Source organism: Dermochelys coriacea, chromosome 2 (genome assembly GCF_009764565.3).
Source record: "Dermochelys coriacea isolate rDerCor1 chromosome 2, rDerCor1.pri.v4, whole genome shotgun sequence".
Lineage (NCBI taxonomy): Eukaryota > Metazoa > Chordata > Testudines > Dermochelyidae > Dermochelys > Dermochelys coriacea.
In genome coordinates, this window is record NC_050069.1 from 111729397 (window position 1) to 111749533 (window position 20137).

Genomic DNA, 20137 nt, shown 5'->3' on the forward strand with positions numbered 1-20137 from the left:
AAAACAACCTTGTTGCCATCACTTTTTATTAAAAATGTAAGAAATATCACTGCAGACCCATTTCTGTGTCACATTCTTCCATTTCGTGATCATGTTTAGAACTACCATTTAGGAAGCCATTGGATGAAGTCTCTGCAACTCCATTGGAGTAGTGATCTGTTTCCATGTCTACATCACTGCTGAGAAAGGGGGGGAAAAAAAACATATCACTAACTTCAAAAATACTTTCGTTTGCTTCTCCACTTTACAATTTCATCTTAACAATTCCCCATCTCCCCTAATCAAAATATCACCTTTTTAATAATATCACATTAGATCAGTAATAATAAACCATAGATTTATTCACAGAAAAACAAACAACTACACAGGCATCAGGGATTTTGGATTGCCCCAACCCAACAGCCAATGTGAAATACATTAACACTCAGCATGAGGTAGTACAGATCTCTGGTGCTAAGAGATGTGAAAAGTTAATTTTACTATTTTGCTGAAATATGTTAAAATACATGTTAATACATATAGCTAATTTAGATATAATTATCAGAGATCCTAATTTTTCTTGATAAAAAAAGATGTGAAAAAACACATTTTTCTGCGATTAAAATTAAAGGCTGAACTTTAGTTTCTCTAGCCATAATATTATACAAGTTCAATATGTTTTATTGATACAGTGGAACCCTATATATCCAATCTAATTGGGATCGGGGCCAGATCAGAATAAAAAATTGGATAATCCAGAGAGCTTCAGCTCTGGGTGGCGGGTCTCCGGTGAAACCGTTGCGCTTCAGCCCCAGTTTGGTTAATACGGAGAGCTGGATAATGGAGGCTTGGGTAAACTGAGTTCTACTGTACGTTTATATTTTTCACAAAATGTAAAAACGAAAGATTCTCTGTAAAAACGCAAATTCCTCAATTTTCCGTGGCAAACTGATTTCTAGGATTCCTGATAATTATACACAGAAATTCCAATGTTTTGAGCTTGGTCACAAGCGGTAGGAAGTATACTTCAACTGCTGAGAAAATCTGCTATTCCAGTTCTCTATTTTATTTTTTACATGAAAGGGCAAGCAAGCATGAAGCTATTTGGAGAACACTAGCTTTACACAAAACAATGCAGTTCTTTCAGCAAGTTTCAGTCCATAGATTATTCACTCAGACTGGAAAGCAATAAGGAACAAGATGGAGGGCAGAGGAACAGGATTGGGGAAAGAACGAAAACCCAGTCAGCCAAAGCATGCACAAGAAACAAAAGAATCTTGTTCAGAAAACACACATGGAGCACAAGACTGTATGACACATCTCTGTTCATGGCACTGGGCAAAAGAACTCTTTGGAAGCTGCATGTGCTCTGGTTGAAGAGAGTGCCTTCAAGGGCTGGAGCCTCAGACAGATCGATATTTTTAAATGTATTTAGGTGTTGCAACATTTGAATGACACAGGAACCTAAATCTCATTTTCAAAAGGAATTTAGGCACTTAGACACTGACAGTTAATACCTAAATACCTTTAAAAATATGGGCCATAGTAACCGCATACTCCAGCTCATTCTATCATCAGTTATGAAAAGCACTGTTTAAAGATGCACTTCCTCTCAGACATTGCTTTTAAGGCTAACAAGAAATCCAGTTTACAACTAATTTCACTACTAAGGAATATTCAGCTCCTTTTTAACATCAGGAGAAAAAGTCCCCTTGTAAATGATGCACTGTAGTGCATCTTACAAAAAGCTTCAAAAAGGTGGGTTGGAGTTCATGAAGACCTTGGGCAGAGACAACTGCTACAACAAAAGACTTTCTTGAAACAAAAGACACGTTTTTGGAACTTCATCTGTTTACGCTAATTTTCTGATTTCTGGAGAAGGGACTAGAAACCACAATTGTATTAAAAAGGCAAGAAGAAAAGCAACAGGGCAGTCTGCAAAGTATCTCCAATGACTGTACACAAATGCAAGGAGCATGTGGAACAACAGGATGAAGTGGAAGTCATGGTATATGAAGAAAATTATGACTTAATTGGCATTACAGAGACTTGGTGGGACAACTTCCAGGATTGGAATACCAGCATTGAGGGATATAGCTTGTTCCAGAAAAAAAACGTTACTAACCTTTCTGTAATGTTTGTTCTTTGCCATGTGCTGCACATGTCCATTCCACATTAGGTGTGTGCACACCCCATGCACAGTTGCCAGAAATGTTTTCCTTTAGTGGTACCCGTCTGGTCAGCTCTAGCGTCCTCTGGTACTGTGGGCTTACGGTGCAGTATAAGGGGTCCAGCCAACCCCGCATCCTCTCACTTCCTTTTTGCTGGCCAACTCCGACAGAGGAGTAGGAGGGTCGTGGAACAGACATGTGCAACACATCTCAAAGAACTGTTACAGAAAGATTATTAACTGTTTTTTCTTTGAGCGCTTGCACGTGTCCATTCCACTTTAGGTGACTCCCAAGCAGTACCATAGGTGGTGGGCTCAGAGTTCACGGACATGCAGATCGCAATGCAGCTCGACCAAAACCAGCGTCATCCCTAGCTTGCTGGTTGATAGTGCAGTGGGAAGAAAATGTATGCACCAACAACCAGGTCGCTGCTCTGTAAATATCCTGGACTGGTACCTTGGCCAGGAATGCCGCTGAGGAATATTGTGCCCTCGTTAAATGGGCAGTCAGAATGTTTGGTGGAGGGACCCCACTTGCTCATAGCACAAGCGAATGCACAAGATTGAGTATGAAATTCCATGAGCCAAAATGGGAAGGCCTTCCATTCTACCTGCTATTATCACGAAGAGCTACGGAACGGTATTGTCCTTTCTATACAGAATGCTAGGGCACATCTAACATCCTATGAGTGGAGGCACTGCTCCTCCTTATTGGCGTGCGGTTTCGGGAAGAAAACAGTCAGGAAAATAGCCTGATTACTGTGAAACTGCAAAAGCTACCTTCATGAGAAACACAGGGTGAGGGCAGAACTATACCTTGTACAGGGGTTCTGATGAAAGGGCACTGATCTCTCAGACCCTCATGACCGAGATAATTGATACCAGAAAAGTCACCTTCCAGGTGGACAGCATGACGCCAGGGGCTCGAAGGGGGGGCCCGTGAGCTTCGACAAGACCAAGTTTAGGTCCCAAAAGGAAATGGGCTCCCGAATCTGCATCCATAGCCTTTCTAAGCCCTTGAAGAAATGAATGGCCATTGTGTGAGAAAACCGATTGCACATGCACCAGAGGGTGGAATACAGAAATCACTGAGAGATAATTTAATCAATGAAATTGCTTCATCTGAAACAGCAAGGTCTAGCACAGTGGTTCTCAAAGCTGGTCCGTCGCTTGTTCAGGGAAATCCCCTGGCGGGCTGGACCTGTTTGTTTATCTGCCATGTCCGCAGGTTCGGCCAATCGCAGCTCCCACCGGCCACAATTCGCCGCTCCAGGCCAATGGGGGCTGTGGGAAGCGATGCGAGCCAAGGGATGTGCTAGCCGCCCGTCCCGCAGCCTCCATTGGCCTGGAGCAGTGAACCGCGGCCAGTGGGAGCCGCGATCGGCCAGACCTGCAGACGCAGCAGGTAAACAAACCGGTCTGGCCTGCCAGGGGCTTTCCCTGAACAAGCGGCGGACTGGCTTTGAGAACCACTGGTCTAGCAGATACTCCAGCACCATCTGAAGAGACAACTGAGCAGGCGAGAGGCCTTTTTGTGATGTCCAAATGGAAAAAAAACACTTCCACTTGGCAAGGTATGTAACTCTGGTTGGTTTAACCCTGGGGCTTCCACATTGTTAGATGGAGGGCACTGAGATTTGGGTGGAGCATTCAACCATAGCCTTGAGACATCAGATCTGGGAAGGGAGGGGGCGGCATCAGAGTCGCTACTGATGGGTCTAACAGTGTGCCGAACTAGTGTTGACATGGTCAGGCTGGGGCTGTAAGAATAACCCTTGCTCTGTCCCACTTGACCTTTAGCAGGACTTTGTGCACAGGGGGAAAAGGCATAGAACAGGTGCTTTGACCAATGGAGTAAGAAGGCATCCATGAGTGAGCCTGAGCTGTGGCCGCACAGAGAACAAAACTGATGACATTTTCTGTTCTGGCTGGTTGCGAACAGATTTACAAGGAGAGTCCTCCACCGCTGTAAAATGACCTTTGCTATGTGTGGACGGAGGGACCACTCATGGTGAGTGGAGAAAGACCTGCTGAGGTAATCTGCCAGCTCGTTCTGGGTTCCTGGAAGGTGAGAACCTTTGCAATGGATCAAGTGCTTTATGCAAAACAAGCGAATAGTCTCCTGACAGGGAAAAGAGTGAGAGCCTGCCTGTCGGTTGATGTAGCACGCGGCTGCAGTGTTGTCTGTAAGTACCCTCATGTCCTCGTTTGCAATGTGGGGAAGAACACCTGACATGCTAGACGGGCCACTCTGAGCTCTCGGACATTTATATGTATAGAGAGCTCTTCTGGGGACCACAGACCTTGAGTCTTGAGGTCCTCTAAATGAGACCCCCAGCCTAACTCTGAAGCATCTGGAGACCAGAGATATCAAGGGCTGGGGCCTGGCAAAGGGAATGCCTGAGCCCACCAACTAAGGATCCCTCTAGCAGTTGAGGGAGGCAAAGACTAGAGTGGGAACTGAGAGTAGCAAGTCCAAATGATGGCAGTTCGGCAAGTACATCAAGGCCAGCCTAGCTTGAAGGGGTCAGAGGCTCAGTCTTGCATGCTGAACTACATACGTGCACGGGGCCATGTAACCTAAAAGTCTGTCACCCATTTCTGCCTCAGGGTGGGCCTTGGAGTGTGGTATCAGTGACGCCATCATTGGGAAGTGGGCTTCTGGGAGGAAGGCCCTGGCTTGGGTAGAATCGAGCACTGCTCCGATGAACTCTATTCTCTGTACTGAGATGAGGTTTGACATCTGATACTTTATCAGTAGACCCAGTGTTTGAAAGGTTGCCTGAATGAGGTTTGTTCTTCCCCTGCGCCTAGGTCTGGCCTTTGATCAGCCAGTCATCGAGGTACAGGTAAATCTGCACCCCTTGCCTTCTCAGGAAGGCAGCAACTACTGCCATGCATTTCACAAAGACCTGTGTGGCTACCAACAGGCCAAATGGGAGAACAGTGAACTGGTCGTGGGTCCGATTCACAACAAATCTGAGAAAACTTCTATGCCCTCGGAAAATCAAGCAATGAAAATAGCCGTCTGTCACATGGAAGATGGTGTACCAGTCCCCGAGATCCAGGGAGGGAATGATGGAGGCCAGGGAGACCATGCGGAACTTTCAGCTTTTTGAGATAGCTGTTGAGGTAGCACAGCTCTAAAATGCCTCTACTTTGCTTCTTGTGCGGATCCCGACAGGGTGGTAGAGCTGAGAAATGGGTGAGCCGTTGGGCCTGAAATGTTTCCTCAAAAAGCACCATGGCAGAGAGACTTCAGGGTGGCTCTGGAGTCCTTCCAGACATGGAGCTTCACATCTGTTGGCTCTGAGAAGAGTGAGGACCCTTCAAACAGAAGGCCCTGAAGGGATTGCTGGACCTCCATAGGTAGGCCAGAGGACTGTAGCCAAGAGCACTTTCACATGGCCGCTACAGAAGCCATAGATCTGGCTGCTGCATCCAGAGAAGCTTGCAAGGAAGCCCTGGCTATCGCCTTCCCTTCTTCCACCAGAGCAGAGAACTCCTGCCTGGATTCTTGAGGGAGCAAGTCCTTAAATTTTTTGATATGGAGTCCCAGACATTAAAATTGCATTTCCCTAGCAACGCCTGATGGTTGGAGATGCGGAGCCGTAAACCGCTAGTAGAATAAGCTTTTCTACAGAAGAGGTCTAGGTTTTGTCTGGGGTTGGGTTTTTTTGTTTGTTTTTTTGGGGGCGGGGTTTGAGTCTTTTGCCTTGGAGGTTGCCCTTACAGTCCCTGCCTGTCCTTTTTGTTGGCTGCCAATACCACCAGGGACCCAGGGGGGGAGGTTACAAGTACTCATAAACCTTGGGTAAGGGCAAAGTACTACTTTTCTGCCCTCTTCAAAGTGGGGGACCAGCGAGGATGGGGTTTACCAAAGGGTTTTAACTGGACCCATAATGGCCTCACAGAGGAAGAGCCAACTTTGACAGGGCCACCATGGCCAAGATGTCTACTAGGCTGTGGGAGAACTCTTACTACCTCCACTTCCAGTCATAGGTTCGAGGCAACCCAGGATGGAGGGGGAGGGAGAGTTGACATGCTTGGCCCTGACACCATCTCATCTGGGGAGGAGGCGGCGGCGGCAGCCTGCACCGGCATGGGTTCCTCTGCGCCACATGGATCCCGCAGATCCAGGTCCTGAACGTTGGTGCCGGAGTCTGTGTTGGGTCCCACTCGGTGAGATGGAGGACCCCTTCTCTCAGATACCACTGAGTAAGAGCATCAAGGGGGGGCCTGGCACCTGGGGGAAGCCCCACAAGTTCCAGAATGGCCAGTGCCCACTGGGCCATGCACTCAGAGGTACCCCCACACTGGGATCCCCATCATATAGGATTTGGGAAATACTAGTATGGATTCCTCGGCTGGATGCACGACTCCATCTCCAACTCAAAGCCCTTCTTCAGGAACCATGGAGGTGCAGTACCCGTCAATTCCAGGAGTTGGTGCCAAGGATCCGTGGACCTGTGCCAAGGTAGGGAAGCCTGCGTCAATGCTAGCAGGGATGGTATCCCTCTAGACCAGGGGGGTCTCAAACACACGGCCCGCAGAGTTATTTCCTGCGGGCCCGCCATAGCTCCTCTCACTCCCACTCCCCTGCCTCCACCCCCCAGAGCGTGCTGCCTCCCCACTCCTCCACCTACCTCCCAGCGCTTCCCACTGCCAAACAGCTCTTTGACAGCTCTTAGGACTTTTTAGGAGGGAGGGAGGAGGGGGGACAAGGCGCACTCCGGGGAAGAGGCAGGGCGGGGATTTGAGGAAGGGGCTGGAATGGATGCAGGGAAGGGATGGGAAGAGGCGAGGCATGGGCTTTTGTATCTTTGTATGAGAAAGGTGTCAGTGATGCGACCCTCGGGCCAATGTACTAGTCCTCACGTGGCCCTTGTGGTGATTTGAATTTGCGATCCCTGCTCTAGACGGTATTGATGGCCCCAGTACTGAACGGGAGTTCAAGTCAACATGCTCCCTTCTACTTGCCAGTACAGATGATGTCAACTCTTGGACAGCTGGCGATGGCAGTACTGACAACACCAGTAAGTCTCTGGCCACAATTAATGCCTCCAGAATGGACGGCACCACTATCTTGCTGGTGCTATGCTGTCCCTCTGACGCTGATGGCTGATCCTGGACTAGACTCCGAGCCTGCGAATCCGACGCAGTTGACAGTACTGTCTGTCAAGCGAGGACAGAGGAATGGCCAGACTCAGGTGAGACTCCACTGCTCTTCCCATGCTTTGCTTTTTTTAGAGCTGGGGAATGTCCTGTTACCCAGCTGCTTCTTACCTTTCTTTCTCAGCACTAGTGATAGGAAATGGTGCTGAGAGTCCCTTACAGCAGGGAGAGCACTCTGTATCGATGCTGAGGTTCTCGATGCTGAGTCCGACCGGCTCGACTCCAAGGAGGGTCTGAGTGCTGCCTCCATCAGGAGGGATTTTAACCTGGCCTCCCAGTCTTTCTTTGTACCTGACTTGAACTGGTGGCAGACCTGACAGCGATCCCCGATATGAGTCTCACTCAACCACTTTAAATAACTGGAGTGTGGGCTGCTCTAAGGCATGGCCATGCCACAGGGCTTGAAGCTCAGAGACCAAGGCATGCCCAGCTCCAGGAGCAGAGGAAGCAATGCTAATGCATTGAGTTCAACTATTTACAACTATTAACTGAAGTCCAAACTGAGAAATAACTACTGGAAAAAAGAAAAAAGGAAGGCTGGAGTGACAAACGAGAACCACTGAATGTGGCTTGCCAAAGAAGAGGAGCAGTTCCTGTGACCATCATGGGCGTTAAGAAGGCACTGAGAGGGTACAGGGTTGGCCAGACCCCTTATACTGCAGCATAAGTGCGCAGCACCAGATGGCGCTAGAGCTGACCCGACAGGTATCACCGAGGGGAAAAATTTCCAGCAACTATACGCAAGGCAGGCGCATACCTAATGTGAAATGGACATATGCAAGCACTCGAAGTAGTAATTCCATATTTGTTGTCATAATGGTTTCTTTATCACAGACATTTTTAAAAGTAAAAGCTTCCCCTCCACCTGATAGGTCTGTTAACTCTTCCTGCACTCAAGTCTGGTTCTGTCCATCTCACCCAGCACTAGCAACAAACATTCTACAGTCCAAATTCGGCTCAGTTATACCTATGCTATCTGTAATTTTAGAATTACCACCTCTGACATATGCAAACCCATTGAAAGCAAAGGGGTTGCACACATTTAGTGCTTACAGCAAACCACTGTGGTCACATACATACATGAGAATCCACAGTTCACTCAATCTTATTTGCATAAAATGAATAAAAAGCAGTGAATATGTTTGTCACTGAAGTTCTCACACATGATTTTGACTAAGCACCAGACCAGAAAATGAAGGGAGAAGTTTGACAACCTGAAGAAGCTGGTATGAGAATAAAAACTGATGTCTCTAAATGTCACAGTTAAAATAATTTGTCTTTTCCTAATGTACTCATTTAGCAGAACAGTATATGTGTACCATTATACTTTCACCTTCAAGACTCAGTACAATACATTTAATGAAAAATATGAGAAAATAATTCCAACCGCTTCACCCCATCCCATTTTATGAACTATTAGTGACTTCGAACACCACATGCTGTGCCTGGGTCCTAAAAATCCATATAAAAATTGCGCTCTCTGCAGTGCAAAATAAAGATGTTTATGATCAGACATCTGTTTGGGAGATTACTCACCTGGTGTAGCTGTTAACTTGCTGTGATCTTGATACATTTATATTGTTGAGTTCAGGTACATTCAAACTTGTGGACTGGTGTTTAATATGGCAGTAAGACTGATGTGCTTTGTTTGATATTACTCCATTACTGCAACTACTTTCAAAACCTAAACAAAATAATATTTTAGTAATTTCAGTCAGTTACAAATTGTGATTTTATGTAGACATTACTGAAATAAGCACAAGACTGATTTGTTCATGTACAGTAGATTTATCAAATAATGCCACATACCTAGCTTCCACTCCTCAAGCCTTTGAAACAGATTTAAGGCTTTCATAGTAAAGAAGCCAGGTAATAAAATTAACAAATGTTAACAGCAGTTTACATATCAGATTTTCAGTTCACTAACGAATGTTCCCAGTGAAATACACAAAAGTCAGAGGAACTACAGACCTTCTACTTGGAATATACCATTCAAAAAGTATCTGAAAACCCTGACTGGGCTAGCCTTGGTTTTTAATGACTACACTTTATCTTAATTGGCTTTGTATAATAACTGTTACAAACATTATGTTATTTTTCATATGCAAGTTCAGTAATTTGAAGGTATATTCAATATTATCGACTAAACAAAGGATTAATGGAGGATCAAAATTTGATGGAGAAATACATTTTGCTAAACCGCAGAACATTTGGTTAAACATTACTGCAGCCTGGGTGTACTACTCTTTCCTGCTAACACCTCATCCCTCCCTGGTAATATTTAATTGAGGAAAACTGTAATTTAAAAGCAGACACATTCAACGTGTACTACATTTGACACTTTATTTTATCAAGCCCTGAAAATGGGAGTTCTATATATTCTACTGTAGCAATAGATCACAAGCACTTTCAATCAGCCATCCAATAAATCTATCAGTCACTACTAATATACAACTTGGCATAGATTCTTTATCTTCAAAACAATAGAAAGTCAAAAGTTTTGGGGGTGAGATTTTCTGCATCACATCCTACTAAACTTTCAAAGTTGAAGATAGGAGAAACAGGATACAAGTTATAAATACCTTCTATTTAAATATTATAAATGGCTACACGTTTAACTTTTCGTAAGTTCTTCAGTCCCTTCTCTATTCCCACGACAGCAGTTGCCTTTCCAGCAGCAGTGCGTCCTCCACTGGCCACTTAACTCTCACTTTCTACTTAGGAAAACTAGACTGAAGACAAAAAGTTGGCCCCAATTTAGATTTTATAACGGAATTGAACTGAAAGTGGCCAGAGGGACACCAACTACTGCTGAAAGAGGACTGGGTTCAGTGAAGACATACAAAACTTCCACTTACTCTCACAGTGCCAAATCTCACCCTCTGTCCAACCCACTTGCACTTTGAAAGCTGGTCTTCCCCCAAATATTTAATATTACTTAAACTGAACTGGAAGCCTTGAAACATTCAAGTCTGTCTTTTAAGATAAAGATCTGCTTAAGACAGCCTGACCACTCTCAGTAGACCTGAGCAGCTTCAACTGAAGTTTGGATGTCAGCAGAAAATCAGAAACTGACCTGCTGACCACCAGCCCCCCCATACCAGCTCAGCACTGCTCTGGGACTCCTTACCAGTCATTCTCTATGCCCCATAACCCATACTCATTCCTAGGCTGAAGGAGATGGTATCTTCTGGTCATGTCAGCAGATCAAATGGGGCAGTATGGGGGAGGTGGAATACAATGGCTCCCCTGCCAAGGGAAAAGCAGTGCCATTTGGGAGTCCCACCCTGGAATCACCTCCAAGCAGCCAACCACATACTAGATGCCAAAAACCACACTACTACATAAAAGACTCCCTAAAATATTTGGAACCAGTCCTCAAGTGAGGTACACCACGGGATTAGCTGGTTGCCCAAGCCTTTACTTTCACCTAGCTGGATTTATACTTTGATTACTGGACCTCAGCTATGCACTATTTCCAGTTGGCAAACAACTGACATCACCAAAACCAGCCAATTGACCAGTACAAACTTCCCTTTGGATAACTAATTCAGTATGTTAAACTAGGACAACACATCATTAATATGCAAATCTCACATTCCGAATTGAAGAAAGAACTCAGTACAATGTGGGGTCTTCCCTTAGTTTGACTCACCAGAAAAGTGTGTGCTGCTTCCTTTGCTTGTTGCTAAACTGTGAATATTCATTCCATGGCTGGGGCTCATGCTAGGACTACTAAATGATCGAGGGCTTACAGGGTAACTATCTTGTGATTTTGGACTATGGCCTCCCAGACACCGCACTTCACTGTCTGTACCATTCACCATTTCTATAAACTGGCGCACCCTAAACAATTTAAAAAAAAAACAAAACAAAAACACAACAGTTATCTTAGGGAGAAGACATGCCACTTCAGAATTTCAGATAAACATTCAATGCAAATATAAGTAATTTTTTAAGTCTTAAAAGTTTTATTGTCTGACAAAGCACTCTGTGTCAGAGATTTAGGCCTGGTCTATACTTAAAAACCTAGATCAACCTAGCTACGCCACCAACGGCTGTGAAAAATATCACATCCTGAGAGCCATAGTTAGGTCAATCTAACCATCAGAGTAGAACTCTTCCATTGGCCTAGCTACTGCTTCTCAGAGGTTGATTAACCACATTAATGAAAAAAACCTCTTCTGTCAATGTAGGAAGTGCCTACACTACAGTGCTACGTCATAGCTGCAGCTGTACCAGGGTAGCGCAGGTAGTGTAGGTATATTCTCAGTCTTCAGTCTAGGAGATTAGAGTGTATCCAACCAGAACATAACCTCAAGAGAACAAATAACCGATTTGTGGGGAGGACCTAGAAGAGCAAGAACCTTATCCTACAAGAATTTTGACAATGAACAGTCTTTAAAAAAGGAAAAATTTAGGAAGATTAAATGTTCTATTTTAAATTAAATTTTTTCCTCAGGAAGAGAAGGTTACTCACCTTGTGCAGTAACTGAGGTTCTTTGAGACGTCCCTGTGGGTGCTCCACTTTAGGTGCTTGATGTCCTACTCTTGTCATCTAAGATTTGTGGTAGTAGTGCCTGGTTGGGCCGCACATGCACTATGACTGTCTTGTACCGCTCTGAGCAGTTACATAGTGGTGTGCAGCCAACTGTCCCGGTTCCTTCTCTACCTGAGACAATCGGCCTGAAACTCTGAAGTAGAGGGGAGGAGGGAGGATAGTGGAGCACCCACAGGGACAACCATCTCAAAGAACCTCAGTTACTGCACAAGGTGTCTTCAAGGAGTGTCCCGATAGGTGCTCCACTTTAGGTGATTGTTAAGCAGTGCCCCTGAGTGGAGGGGAGAGGCTTTGGAGTTGGTCTACTGACTGTGCATAACACCATAAGTCCAAAGTGAGCATCTGATACTGATTGTTGTTCTAAGCCTTAGAATCTAAGGCATAGTGTTTAGTGAAAGTATGGACAGATACCTAGGTAGCTGCTCTGCAAATGTCAGTGACAGGCCACAGATTCTGCTAGTGCCCTGGTGGAGTGTGAGAGAACTCCCAGTGGAGGTTGTAGATTGTTGTTTTGGTAGCACAAATGGATACATCTTGCTATCCATTTGGATAGTCTCTGTTTTGAGATGGTTTGACCCATCAAGCATTCTGTTATGGAAACAAATAATCTAGATGATTTTCTACATGTTTTTGTTCTTTCTATGTAGAAAGCGAATGCTCTGCGAACAACCAACCAATGTGTGGAGTAAGGCTTCCTTCCCGTCCGCATGTGGTTTAGGAAAAAATACAGGTAAGTAAGTGGATTGGTTTAAATAAAAGGGGGAAGCAACTTTGGGAATGAATTTAGGATGCGGTCATGGGATTACTTTATCTTTAAAGAATGTCGTATACGGTGGGTGTGCCATTAGGGCATCTAATTCTCCCACCTGTCTGGTGGATGTGATGGTGATCAGGAAAGCCACCTTCATGGATAAGTGCAACGAAGAGCAAATTTTGCAAGGGGTTCAAACGGCTTTCCCATGAGTCCACACAGAACAAGGCTGAGGTCCCACATAGGTGTAGTTTCTTATTGTGGGATAAGTGTTTTGAATGCCTTTAAGGAAGCATTTAAATTGTTGGGTGAGCAAATATAGTGACCCCGTCCACCTTGTCGTGGAAGGAGGTAACAGCAGCCAAGCATACTCTGATGGAGCTTGTGGATAGCCCCAATTTTTTAAGTCCTAGTATACAGTCCGGGATCCTCAGCGGGGGGGGACGATTGTGGCAAGAACTGTTTATCTGGGCACCAGATGCAGAATTGTTTTCACTTAAGTATAGGAAACACATATATCCATAAGTCTCCCGCTGTTCAGTAAGGCATCTTTTACTTCCACAGAACAGGCCTTCTTGACCCCCGTCAGCCATGGAGTAACCAGGCTTTCAGGTTGGGGTTCGGGCGACGGACTCATCCCGCATCTTGTGATAGACGGTGAGGTACTATGGGAAGATTTCAAGGCGGTTTCACTGCCATCTAGCACAAGTATGGGAACCACATTTGTCTGGGCCATGTGGGTGCTATGGAAATGACCCTGGATTTGTCCTGCTTGATCTTGTGAATGACTCAGCTTAGGAGTGGGGTCGAAAGAAATGCATACATCAGTGGCACCTCCCATTTTATGAGGAGAGTGTCACCTAGGGAGTGGTGTCTCAATCCCACTCTGGAGCAATATTGTGGGCATTTGACATTCTGAGCTGTTGCAAATAGATCTATGGTAGGGAACCCTCATAGTTTGAATACGGATTTGAGAATTCCAAGATCCATCTCCGACTCATGGGTTTGCGAGAAATCCCTGCTTAGTACATCCGTTGTTGTATTTTGACATCCTGGCAGATAGGATGCCGATATCTCTATGTTGTTGGTGATGCACCAATTCCAAGGGCGTATTGCCTCTGTACATAGGGAGTATAATCGTGCGCCTCCGTCGTGGTTTATATAAAACATGCATGCTATATTGTCCGTGAGGATCTTGATTGTATTGTTCTTGATTAGAAGGAGAAAGTATTCACATGCATTTTGGACTGCCCTTAGCTCCAGTAAGTTTATGTGCAGGTTGGACTTCGCTGGGGATCAGTGGCCTTCTACAGTATTGTTGAGTAGATGTACCCCCCAACCTATTAGGGAAGCGTCTGTGGGGACTGTCATGGTTGGAGTTCTTTGATGGAAAGAGACTCCTGAGCAGATGTTCTTTGGTTGTAGCCACCATGTTAATGAGTCTTTTACTCTGCATGGCATTGTGAGGCATCTGTTAAGAGGGTGTTTGTACGGAATACACAATATTTGAAGCCAGGCCTGCAAGCATCTCATGTGGAGTCTGGTATGCCTGACAACAAACGTTGTTGCCAGCAAGTGCCCCAAGAGTTGTAAACATGTTCTGGAGGATATCTGTGGGCTGTCCCTCACTGTTGAAGTTTATGTTGACTAGGGTGAGGAAGCATTGTTGGATTAGCGTTGCTGTTAGACAGTCGAGACAGGGTCCTATGAATTCCAGCTTTTGGACAGGAACCAGTATGGACTTTTGTGCATTTATTTGCAACCCTAGATTTGTGAAAAGGGTTATCATGCTCGGCGTGGCATTTATTGCTTCTTGCTGTATTGGTGCCTCTATGAGGCAGTCTTCTAAGTATGGAAATATCATTACTCTACGTCTGCATAGGTGATCTGCAACAACAGTGAAAACCTTGGAAAAAACCCTTCGGGCAGTCGATAGGCCGGAGGGTCGTACTCTGTATTGGAAATGCTGTTTCCCTAGGGTGAACCTCAGGAATATTCCGTATGACAGGTGGATGGTAATATGAAAATAAGCATCCTGAAGGTTGAGGACCAACAGCCAATCTTCATTCTCTAATGCCAGAATTATTGCGGTTTGATTCACCATTTTGTTGTGCTCTCATGAATTTGAGTTTTTTGTAAATCCAGACTGAGTCTCCACCCGCCAGTCTTTTTCTGAGTTAGAAAGTAATGTGAATAAAAATCTCTCCCTGTGTTGTGATAGTACGGGTTCCATGGCACCCAACTGTACAAATTAGGTTTATTTCCTGTTGTAACAGGTGATCATGAGAAAGGTCCCTGAGCAGGGATGGGGAAGGGAGGTGGACAGATGGGATAGAAATAAAGGGGATGGAGTAGCTCTTCTGGATAATCTCTAAAACCCATTTGTCTGTCGTGATGGTGTTCCAGACTGGGTATTATAATGACAGACGGTCCCCAAATGGGCAAGGCACTGTTTCTGGTTCATGATTATTTAGAGGTGGATTGTTGCGATATCGAAGGCTGAAGTGGTTCTGGCTGATGTCTGTTCTGTCTTTGTTTACGCCATTGGTCATATTGTCTTAAGGGTGAGAATATGGCATAGACCGAAATCTCTGATTGTAAAACCTGTCTTGTTTCTTTTTGTTTTCAGGTACTGTGATGGACTCAGACCAGAAGGATATAACAGAGTAGTGGAAGGCAAGTATATCAGCCTCAGAATGAGTAGGTCCCTGTCCCCTGGATAGCCAAACAAAGGCTACTTCAGGCCAATCAAGACACCTGACACCAATTTAAACAGTTAAGGTCACTAGGCTAATGCCAGCACCTGACCTCAATTAACTGGCAAAGGGTCAGTTAAGGACATTAGGCTAATGGAGACAACTGGAACCAATTAAGGTCCTACTCATACTGCTTAAAAGCTCTCCTTTCCAGTTCTCTCTCAAGAAGCCCAGGTGAAGGGAGCTGGAGGAGAAGCAGCATTGCTGAATCCTGAGATAAAGGTGAAGCTTGGGAAAAGAGGACCATGGGGAAGTGGCCCAGGGAATCAAAGCAGCATCATTGGTGAAGGGAAAAATCACCAACAGCTGCTACCATTAGGGTCCCTGGACTGGAACCCCGAGTAGAGGGCAGGCCCGGGTTTCCCCCTTCCCCCACGCTCTACAGAGATTCCCCTTGAGAGGGGAAGCAAATTGTGGTCCAGGCAGGAGACCAAACTGAGCCTACTGAGCTCTAAGGAGCAACAGAGACTGTGGGTATTCCACCTTCCCTACTGGCATGCGATGAAAGTAGCTCAATAAGCTGTGACCTTTGCTGCTATACTGGGAAAGGGAAAGGGAGGTTATATTGAGGGTGTTAGTGACCTTCTGAGGCCACTGAATCCACCTAGAAGCACGGGACCCACCAATACAGGCTCGGAGCTTTGTCACAGTACGTAAATGCCAAGGGTTTTTAAGGTCGCCCTTGAGTCTTTTAGGGTGTGTAACGAAACATCGGTTTTGTCTGCAAATAAATTTCTGCCCCTCAAAGGGTAAGTCCTCAACCGTTGTCTGGACCTCCCTTGGGAGCCTGGAGAGGTGGAGCCATGATGCATGCCGCATGACCACGGATGTCACAATGGATCGTGCTGCTGTGTCTGCCGAGTCAAGGGAGGTCTGGAGGGCCGTCCTGGCAATGAGACCCCCTTGAGAAATGTTTGCATTCTACTGTTCTTTTTTGTCATCTTGTAAATTTTCAATAAAAAGTTGACCTTTTGGAGAAAAGACTGTGTATATTTGGTTAGAGCAGCATAGTTGGCTATGCGGAACTGAAGTGTAGCTGAGGAATAAAACTTTCCACCTGAAAAGGTCTAGCTTGTTCCAGTCCTTATCGTATGGGGTCATTCGAGACTGGTATTGTTTGCCCCTTTGGTTGGCTGCCTCCACTACAAGGGAGTTTGGTGCAGGGTGTCTAAATAGAAACTCAGCCCCTTTTGCTGGCACATAATATTTTTTGCCAGATCTTTTACATATGGGTGGTGCTGTAGCAGGTGTTTGCCAGATTATTTTTGCAGGCTCCATGATTGCATCACTAATTGGCAGAGATATCTTTGCCGATGGGGATGCCTGGAGTATGTTTGAGAGATTGTGTTAGGCTTCTGGTAGCTGAGCCAATGAAGTGTCCAGGGATTCAGCAACCCTTCTGAAGAGGTTCTGAAAGGATTTGAAATCATCCCCTGTGGTGAGGGGTGTTGGTATTATGGTTTCACCTGGTGACAAAAGATGAGAGCTGAGTAGGTGCTCAAGTGTCACGTTCAGCTGTGTCCTCAGGTTCCTCAGAATCTTCCTCTTGTGTTTCTGAGGGTGCCTGGACAGTTGAAGGGTAACAAGACTGTTCTGGACCTAGGTGGGCTAGGGGCCCGCAATTGGATCCTATACACTGCTCAGGGATCCCAGTATGACCAGTTAGGTGGGAATGTTATGGGGGAGGTGCCCATATCATCCTCCTGTATCTGCAGATGGTTGGTGATGAAATGGTCATAGCTTGGGTGAGGAGTGGCGAGGAGTATATATTACTGCCTCGTCCTTTTCTTCCTCTTCACTGGAGATGGGGGTGGCTTATCTGCAGGGATTAGTCAACTGGCTTGGTACCAATCTGGATGGAGTACCCTCAGTGCAGAGTAGAGGAGATTGAGATCACTATCTGGTCTGCATGCCTCATGAATTGCTGCAGAACCTGGAGTCTCGGTGCTGGAGACGGCATGGTGGACAGCCCGGGAGCATGAGTTGAAGCTGCCAGTGCTGAGGATTTAGAGCAGTGCAGCATAGGAACATCAGGTGACGCCATTGTACCGCTCGGTGCAGAGATCTTCTTAGGTTCCATAGGTGCTGTTATGTTTCATTTTAATGTGTAAACCTCCATTAGAGCTAGCCGCATAGGGTCTTTAGCTCTTCGGAAACTCGCGGTGCCAGATGTTCCAGGTGCCTCGCGTTCCGGCACACTCAGTGCCTTTGATACCAGGGCAAATTTTTCAGTTGGGGATCGCTTTCTTTTAGACAATTCTCAGTGCGGAGATGTCTGCAACTGCTTTTTGGTCTCCTTCCTAGGGATAGGCTATTTGGCAGTCATTGCTGAAGTGGAGCCCATGTCAGAGACTGGTGACCGTTGGCCAGGGGGTGACCTGGACGCGGGGTCGGAGGTTGGCCTGAGGGATTTCTCCACCATAAGAAGCTTCAGTTGGAGATCCCTAGCTTTTCTTGTCCTAGCTGTCAGTTTATTCGAAAATGCCCACACTGCAGAAATGTGTGTCTCGCCAAGGCAGCGGATACCCTGAGCATGACCATCAGAGACCAATATGGAGAGTTTGCAAGTCAGGCAGCGTTTAAAATCAGGTGAGCTGGCCATTTTTGAGGGAGTCAGTCTCTTAGAGAAAAAAAAATAAGGGTAAACCCTGTTTGAGGCTAAGGCTGTACACCTGCCAGAGAGGCAGCGGTAGAAAGGAAAGGTAAAGGGAATTTTTTTTTATTTTTAAAGAGGTTAGAGTAAGGCAAGTGATACAAAAACTAACTACAACTAAGCTAACACTATCACTATGAATTATTTACTATAAATCTTATCTGATGTACGAGAGGGCACTGTTGATCATGCCAATTCAAGCCAAAAGGCAGTAGAGAAGAAACTGGGGGACAGTTGGCTGAGCACCGCTATGTAACTGCTCGGAGCAGCGTGAGACAACTACAGCGCGTGCGCAGCCTAACTGGGCACTACTACCACAAATCTCCGATTACAAGCGCAGGGTGTCAAAACACCTAAAGTGGAGCACCGACAGGGACGATCCTCGAAGAATCTATCATTTCCCTCAATATCAGTGAGGGAAGAGGACTCAGTGTCTGGAACTAATAAGTGACAAAAGAAAGTTTAACATTAAACATTCATAATGGAAAATGGTTCCAAAAAATTAAAAAACACAGATTTAGATGAAAACTCAGACTATGGAAGACAATTCTTCAGCAAGAAGTGAATTATGTCCACAGAGCTGCGGAATACAAAGGACCCTGATGACAAACTACAGTTATTTGATCTAGAAGATACATCTAGCACACAGAAATGTTAACTAAATAAGCAGTTTCTAAAAATTCTGTTGAATTTAAAGCTTTAACAGGAACAAACTAATTATGTAATATCTCCTAAGACTACACAGTTATCTATAGACAAACATTATATAACTCGAAGACTCACTTTAATGCAAATAAGAGATTAGGATTTCTTTCCAGTAAACTTGGATACAACTGTTGTGTTGTTTCAATGGCTTCTCCCATTCTTCCTGCTAAAACCAATTTTTGAATTCCTGTTCAACCAAAGCACAAAAAAGTAAGGTTAAAGCTTGCACAGTGTAAGGATTTGTATACAACATTAAATGATTAAAAATACCACCAACACAAATCAATAGGATTTTTACCAAAAAATTCAAAGAAATGCATTTGTTTCCTTGGAAATTTTGAAATATTTTAAGAGTTTATTTATTTTACAGATATTTATATGAGCATTATATAGGTTATATATTGCCAGCTGCTTTGACAAATACACTGAACTACCAGTTACTCAAATTGCTCATTTAAAGGAAGATTAAAAATTAAGACATTGTTGTATTTTATTTTTAACTGATGCGTCTTCATAAAGTATGCCCACACTGCACTATTGTCATTTGCAAGACCAGGAATACCAGGTTATATCTAAACTACAAAAAATGGTCAAGTTTAGATTGTGTTTAGATAATATGCTAGCTAAGTCCAACCTAAATGTGACCTCTCGCCTAATGAAAATCAGAGTGACAACTTACTTTAATTTTCACATTCATAATTTACAGCCTAAGCTCCTCACTAGACTACAACTCATCCTGCTAAAACTGAACTAAAAGTCTTGATATTTTCCAAGTGTAAGCCTGACAAACGCAATCTGCATCTAAACAGCACGTGCTAGCTAAGCCTCTACCACTTTTCGTACTCAAGGCAAAGTATATCTATAGTCCCATTCAAGTTAACTGACTAGTAAACCAGAGCTGACTGTCAACATTAGTCTAGACCCGTGGTGGGCAACCTGCGGCTGTCAGGGTAATCTGCTGGCAGGCTGCTGCAAAACAGTTTGTTTACACTGACCATCCTCAGGAGTGGCTGCCCGCAGTTCCCAATGGCTGAGAACAGCGAACTGCAGCCACTGGGAGTTGCAGGTGGCCGTGCCTGCGGACGGTCAACATCAGCAAACTGTCTTGCGGCCCGCCAGCGGATTACCCTGACTGGCCATGTATGGCTCGCGGGCTGCAGGTTGCCCACCACTGGTCTAGACACACCATTAACATTTGTTCCAGGATAACACCAAACATGTTTGTGTCCTTCCTTTCAAACAGCAGTGACATGGTAGGTAATTCATAACATTCCTCTTCATTAAACTAGTTCCAAAATTAAACAGTACTTTCAAGATTAATAAACCAGTGGCTCAAGAATCCATGATTCTGCAGAAAAGGACCTGGGGTTACAGTGGACAAGAAGCT

General features: G+C 45.1%; 1 protein-coding gene and 1 long non-coding RNA gene across 9 annotated transcripts in view; one reads left to right on the top strand and one right to left on the bottom strand.

Moving 5' to 3' along the window:
- The window catches only part of RANBP9 (RAN binding protein 9), a 70281-nt gene that overhangs the window by 6341 nt on the left and 43803 nt on the right, over positions 1–20137 (bottom strand). Inside the window, exons 8-11 of one of the 5 annotated variants that reach the window (XM_038391389.2) lie at positions 18829–18937; positions 10980–11170; positions 8861–9008; positions 106–176 (exon numbers count right to left, since the gene is read on the bottom strand). In XM_038391389.2, coding sequence (XP_038247317.2) covers positions 106–176; positions 8861–9008; positions 10980–11170; positions 18829–18937 — 519 coding nt within the window. Of the gene's footprint in view, positions 1–8; positions 180–8860; positions 9009–10979; positions 11171–18828; positions 18938–20137 lie in introns of all 5 variants that reach the window. The other 4 variants (XM_038391386.2, XM_038391387.2, XM_038391384.2 and 1 more) reach the window with 4 other exon arrangements.
- LOC122458758 lies at positions 3561–18895 on the top strand. 4 transcript variants are annotated; one of them, XR_006278990.1, is made up of 6 exons: positions 3561–4335; positions 4964–6626; positions 7138–7359; positions 12533–12615; positions 13201–13293; positions 15266–18895. It is a non-coding gene; the product is annotated as an uncharacterized LOC122458758 (long non-coding RNA). The 4 variants fall into 4 exon arrangements; XR_006278992.1 differs by having other exon boundaries at positions 3561–3723; positions 4092–6626; XR_006278991.1 differs by having other exon boundaries at positions 3561–6626; positions 7133–7359.